The sequence below is a fragment of the Herpailurus yagouaroundi genome, unplaced genomic scaffold (assembly GCF_014898765.1).
Source record: "Herpailurus yagouaroundi ecotype Mexico unplaced genomic scaffold, PumYag 142, whole genome shotgun sequence".
NCBI lineage: Eukaryota > Metazoa > Chordata > Mammalia > Carnivora > Felidae > Herpailurus > Herpailurus yagouaroundi.
In genome coordinates, this window is record NW_024412397.1 from 39,553,288 (window position 1) to 39,559,983 (window position 6,696).

The 6,696-nt window shown below is 37.6% G+C and overlaps 1 protein-coding gene across 9 annotated transcripts in view; it reads left to right on the forward strand.

Annotated features, from left to right (window-relative positions):
• The window catches only part of NOL4 (nucleolar protein 4), a 428,346-nt gene extending 422,201 nt beyond the window's left edge, over positions 1–6,145 (forward strand). For 8 of the 9 annotated variants that reach the window (XM_040479130.1, XM_040479123.1, XM_040479124.1 and 5 more), the window contains one exon: positions 4,195–6,145. In XM_040479130.1, coding sequence (XP_040335064.1) covers positions 4,195–4,388 — 194 coding nt within the window. In that variant the 3' untranslated portion in view covers positions 4,389–6,145. The remainder of the gene's footprint in view (positions 1–4,194) is intronic. The other variant, XR_005791656.1, reaches the window with a different exon arrangement.
• Positions 6,146–6,696: the final 551 nt, after the last annotated feature.

The window sequence follows — 6,696 nt, forward strand, 5'->3', positions numbered from 1 at the left end:
TCAGCTCAGGTCATGATCTCCAGTTGGCGAGTTCGAGCCCCGCGTCAGGCTCTGTGCTGACAGCCCAGAACCTGGAGCCTGCTTCTGATTCGGTGTCTCTCTCTCTCTCTGCCTCTCCCCCGCTCATGCTCTCTCTCAGTCTCAAAAATAAAGATAAACATTAAAAAACAAAAAATGCAGAAACAGACCCATAAATACAGAGAACTAATGATTGCTAGAAGGATGGGAAATAGAAAAATGGAATAGAATAGAAGTAGAGTAGAAGATACAGGCTTCCAGTTACGGAATGAATAAGCTACAGGAATGAAAGGTACAGCTTACTGAATATAGTCAATGGAATTGTAATAGTTTCTATGGTGATGATGGTACCTACACTTATAGTAAACAGAGCATAACATATAGAGTTGTTGAATCACTATGTTGTACACCTGAAACTAATATAGCATTGTATGTCAAGTATATTTTAATTTAAAAATATTTTAAAATATTAAATATGAATTATTGATATATATTTTCATTTAATTAGAATTTATTTGTAACTTAAATAGGCCCCCAAACCTTAAAAAAATAATTCAAAGATTGGTTTAAGTGGGTCTTAATTTTTTTTTAATATCTTTTTTTAGCGTTTATTTATTATTGAGAGACAGAGACAGAGCATGAGCATGGGAGGGGCAGAGAGAGGAGGAGACACAGAATCCAAAGCAGGCTCCAGGCTCTGAGCTGTCAGCACAGAGCCCGACACAGGATGCGAACTCACAAACTGCGAGATCATGACCTGAGTCGAAGTCAGATGCTTAACGGACTGAGCTACGCAGGCACCACAGGGGTCTTAATTTTTCTAACATTGTATGTTAACCTGAAATGTATCTATCTCTTCCTCAGATTTTCAGAGTGAACATAAAGTAGGTCTGCATCATTTTGTTAAAATGTGGGTGCTTATTTTAAAATGACTTTGTCAAGTTTTCTGATTATTTCCTTTCACACTTGATATTCAAATCATTTTCTCTGGAGGTATCTATTGTGTCATTATTTGTGTTTGTTTTGTTAACAGGTCCCACTCTTCCAGAACCATACTTTTTATTGGCTTTCCGATTTAAGCAAATCTCCAAGAATATTTTCCTGGACTTCATTCAATTCAACATCTTCATAAATTTTGAGCTTTTACTTTACATTGATTGTTGTTTGGGTTAAGCTAAGCCAGTCAAGTATGACATTGTCTGAATGAGGCAGATAAGAATACTAATGACAAACAAGGAAGGGGCTGGTTGAGTAGATACTAGTTATGTAATTTGATCATTTGTGAATATTTTAATTTTTTTGCTTTCCTACTCAACCTCTTAACTTTGAGGATTTAAATAATAGCAAAAATAATTCCTTCTAGTTTTTATGTATAATACTTAATCCTGATCCTGTAAATGGAAAAGAAACCAAGAGAAGTCAACTTTGTTCCAGAAAAATAACAAAGGTGTGAATGGCTTCTGTAATACTGAGCTATCTAGAATTTGCCTATGTTGGGGCACCTGGGTGGCTCAGTCAGTTAAGCATCCAACTTCAACTCCGGTTGTGATCTCACGGTTTACGAGTTCAAGCCCCACAGCAGGCTCTATGCTGACAGTTTGGATCCTGGAGCCTGCTTTGGATTCTGTGTCTCCCTCTCTGCCTCTCCCCCACTCACACCCTGTCTCTCTCGCTCTCAAAACTAAATAAACATTAATTTTTTTTAAAAAACAAAGAATTTGCCTATGTTAATAATCATCTGAAAGAAAGTGAAAGCCATGGCTTGGTTTCGTAACCATACTCCTAAGCCAGAAGTAGAGAATTATCTGTAAACAGCAGTGTTAGAATAAAATCACAATATCTTTTACCCCAAGAGGAAATGGAGCCCTAGCCCCCTCCTTTCTCAATTGCAGTTAAAGGGGTCAATCACCAACTTGGCTTGTCAGCAAAAACATCACAAAATATTACACCTTCTAATAAAATGATAATCAACCACATGCCAAATATCTGCATAACTGAGGAAAATCCTTTCTATTTTCTTTTGTAATGATTCTTACCAGGATTCTTAAATATTAAAGGAACAAAACTTCCCAGATTTAAAGTCGGTTCATCCATAGACCTGAACCCATTATGTCATGGGATTTTTTTTATGTTTATTTTCAAGAGACAGACAGAGAGAGAGAGAGGGAGAGCACACAAGCTGGGTTGAGCAGAGGGAGAGGGAGACACAGAACCAGAAGCAGGCTCCAGGCTCTAAGGTGTCAGCACAGAGCCCCATGCGGGGCTCGATCCCACCAGCCGTGGGATCACGACCGGAGCTGAAGTTGAACACCCAACCGACTGAGCCACCTAGGCTCCCCCTTTAATTTTTTAAATGTCACGTTAGTTTCTTAATCCACGCAGAACTTTCCGGAAAAAACCTGGTTGCTATGAATAATTTGCTTGAATGCTTGTTCAGTAATTCCCGTTTGCAAGGGTGACATGCCTACATCTCTCCATTTCAGCTTGCTATGTCACACTCATGATTTTGTAAACAGCACGACAAATGGAGGCTAACTCCTGCTAGAAAACCAAGGCTTTGAAAGGCCGTGGCAGAAGTGGAAATACGTCTCTCTCAAATGTCAGAGTTCTTGTGTGCAAGTCTTGTCTCTGTCCTAATTAAATTACAAGCAAAGCTGTTTCTGTCTCATGGGACATCTGCCTCCTCGCTGACAGGAGCCCTCTTTTCCCTCCAGGGTAGAGGGTGGAGGAGGCTGGGTCTTGACCTGTCTCCACCAGGCCTCAAGAAGAACTAACAGGATAAAATAACATCCCTCATTTCAGTTCATGAAATGAATACCATTATCTGAAAAGTTATGTTTAGGAGAAATCCGTGAAAATATCCTCAAGGTAGGGCATCACTATAGTTTTGAGCATGCCTTTAGCTATGTTGACGGTAAGACTTATTCAAGGATTTTAAATGTATTGCTCATCACAAATGCAGTAATTATAGCAATTGCTTAACAAAAGGTAAGAATTCTAACAATGAACATTTTGGTATATAATAAAACCTTAATAATCTAAGAATAATGGATGCAAAGCATCTGAAAAATCTTTAACTCAGGGGCCCCTGGGTGGCTCAGTCAGTTAAGCATCTGACTCTTGGTTTCGGCTCAGGTCATGATCTTGGGGTTTGTGAGTTCGAGCCCCAGACTGGGCTCCCCACTGACAGCATGGAGCCTGCCTGGGATGCTCTCTCTTCCTCTCTCTCTGCCCCTCCTTCACTCTCTGTCTCTCAAAACAAATAAACTTAAAAGAAATCTTTAACTCTTCTATGTTAAATAAATTGTTTTAAACTAAAAATTTATAAAAAAACAAATAAAAATTTATAAAATGTTGTCAAAAGGTAGACCTATCTGATTTGGTTTAATTATATGCAATAAAAAAATCTTTTGACATCTAAATGTTTTATGTAAATATAGAAGCAGCTTTAGCAAGACCTAAAGCAGTATTCCAAGTCTAGTTTCTTTGCAAAATTGTACTGATCATTTACTTGCTGTACACTTCTAAAAGAAACTTTAGTGTTGAAAAATACCAGACTGATTTATACTAATACCCATTTTTCAAAAAAAGGAAAAGATTTTGCCTATGTTAATAATCAACCTGATGGAAGAAAAAGCATTCACCTGAAATGAAAAACAAAATATGCAACTCACACCCTTACTGTGTCACTTAAAAGTTGAACTCCCCTGTCCAAAATTTCCTTTCTTCTAAATAAAGCGGTTTGTAATCTGGAGTCATTGGCATCACAATCTAGGATATTTCCACGTCAGAATTGGTGGGACCTAAAATCATTTGTTCACCAATGGCACAAATTCAAAGCATTCGTAATTCCCAACTTTTGACACAACTGCAGAGAAACTTCTACTACATGTGTAAGATAGACTGAAAATTGATTTTTCCAAAAAGCACGTGTTGGGAGGTCTTCACCGTGTTTCCACAATGCAATGAGAGGTGATTGCCCGGACAAGGAGTCATACTCAGCCACTCATTTCACATCAGGTTGCTTTTTGGTATTTCTGTGAACGGATGTATTTGATTAAAGGTATCAGTGGCTTCTCACAAAAGAGTAAGTGAATCAAGTCAACAGTTTAGTGCTCATGTTCAAAGTACCGGAACAAAAATTGTTCCTGTTAATTTTGTGATTATTTTTTCTAGGACCCACCGATCTCAGCATGAAGAGGCAGTTGGCGACTAGCTCAGGATCCTCCAGCAGTTCAAGCTCCAGACCCCAGCTGAGTCCAACCGAAATCAATGCCGTGAGACAGCTCGTTGCAGGATATCGAGAATCAGCTGCATTTTTATTGCGTTCTGCAGATGAACTGGAAAATCTTATTTTACAACAGAACTGAGTCAAATGACGTTCCTATTCACTGAGGTCTAAATTTGCAGTTTCCACTAATGACATTTTGATTTCCCAGCAGAGATGCTTCTGGTCTTACTGCACAGTCTTAAGAGAAATACTTCCATTATGCCACATTGTCCTTGATCCATAAAGTGATGTGTTAAGGTGCTTCAAAGGAAGTCTGACCTCTGAAGTACTTGAGATACAGTAATGTGTCCAGCTCACTGCTTTTTGTTTTAGTTTGTCAGCATAAATATCAGGGGCAAATAAAGGCTGTATATTCCTAATTCAAGGATAAAACAGAAGAAACGTGTGGTATTGATAGTTCAAGATTCAACTGAAATATTAGTGGAATCTGCTACTGACTTATTGGACTGAAAGTTGCAGTATCTGGCAAAAAAAAAAAAAAAAAAAAAAAAAGCCAAATTTCTTGTTGCTACAGGATATAACAACAATGAGACGGATCTTGTATTTTAAAAAAATATATATGTAGTTTTTATAAAAAGAAAACTTGTTTTTCATTCAAAATGGTCATTTTTACTTTGGTAACTTTTTCATAGGTCCTAAAAAAAAAACTGTTTTGAAAAACTACTGTAAGTACCTTTTCCACATCCCTTTGCCTTCTCCTCTTTCCAAATTCTTTCTACAAAAATAACGATGCTGGAAAACAAATCCTTGCTACGTTCTTTAAATCGTCACATCAGGAAGTACTTCCAAGAGAAGCCTGCGTTTCTGCACCCGTGCTCATCAACCCACTCAACATTGCAGTTGCGCCATAGCGGTTTTCATCACAGAATTTTTTAATATTAAAAAAGACATATCATTGAAAAAAAAAATATCACACCTTGGTTCCTTACAGCTGCTTGCCCGGGATTGACGCTGCTGTCTTATAGGCATGCCTCCAGCAGCAATGGGATGTAGATGGCTGAATGTTAAGAGGTTGCAAGTGACAATCTGAAAATGTGCACTCATGTGGTTTTTCTTTCTCGGTTTCAGAAATCGTTTCCAAAAAAAAGACCGTTCCCCTCTCCTGATAGGATTTGTATAATTTACAATTCTAGGTGAAAATGATGTAAAGAACTCTCAGTGGATGCAGCTGCAACTTTAAATGAACTGCCCCATCCTATCCACCCCCCCCCACTTTGTCCTTCTTTCTTATTTTATAGTGTTGGATACACATGAATGGTGTTTTCTTTGTGCACTGAGGCAAGCTTATTTTTAAAATATTTAGGGAGGAGTACATCTGTTTATGCTTCTTGTACGATTCTTTTTCTGTTGTTTAGCTTTGGTTGGATTACAGATTCTCTGTGCATTCCTGGATTTGCCTTATTTCATGTAGAACTTATGTCATTCCATTTTTGGTAATGAGTTTAAGGCATCAGTGATATTTCTTACCTACTTGTTACATATAGTTTTTCAAGTAATGACTGTGATTGTGACCAAGTAATGTGCACTTTTTCTTGTAACTGTGGACATTGCTATGCTTTTTTCTTCTAGTGTTTCTAGAATTACTGTTCCTTACAGTTACGTAAGCAAAACAAACAAAAAAACAAAAAAAAAAAAAGAACTTTTGTGATACTGTTGGTGAATATAATGTGAAAATCTTATTGAAATATGAGTATTTTGGAAATACATAGATGCACAAACATCTTTTAAGGTGTGGATTTAGAGTTTGCTTATTTAAATGAAAATTCAAAACTCGAGGGCTGGTATAATTTTCTCTGTTTTGTTTGGTTTAATAAACAGATTTCTGTGTTAAAACAATGATTGTGAAAAATTATAAACTTTCGAATGATACAATACTTAACTTTTAGCAGTTTGCCTCTAAAATATGCAATGCTATTTTGTACCTAACATTCAGCACAAAAAGGACAGTTTACCCTTTTATCTTAAGATTATCCCCAAACCCCCTGGAGTCTCAACATAGTCTAATAAAGAATTTATTCTAAGACAGGGTAAAGCAAATTAGCAAACCAAGAATATTTCACTTGATCATTTAAAACTAAAATTTTTTTTTTTATTATTGGGGTGCCTGGTGGCTGGGTTGGTTAAGCGTCTGACTCTTGATTTTGGCTCAGGTCATGATCTCACAGTTACTGGGATCAAGCCCTGTGTTGGGCTCTGTGCTGTCAGCACAGAGCCTGCTTGGGATTTTCTCTCTTCCCTTCCCCTCCTCCCTCTCTCTTAAAATAAGGTCTTATTTTTTTTAAAGAAAATGCTTATTTTTGTGAGAGTGAAAGAGTGCAAGTGGGGGAGGAGCAGAGGGAGAGGGAGAGAAAGAATCTTAAGCAGGCCTCCCTGGAGCCCAGAAAACT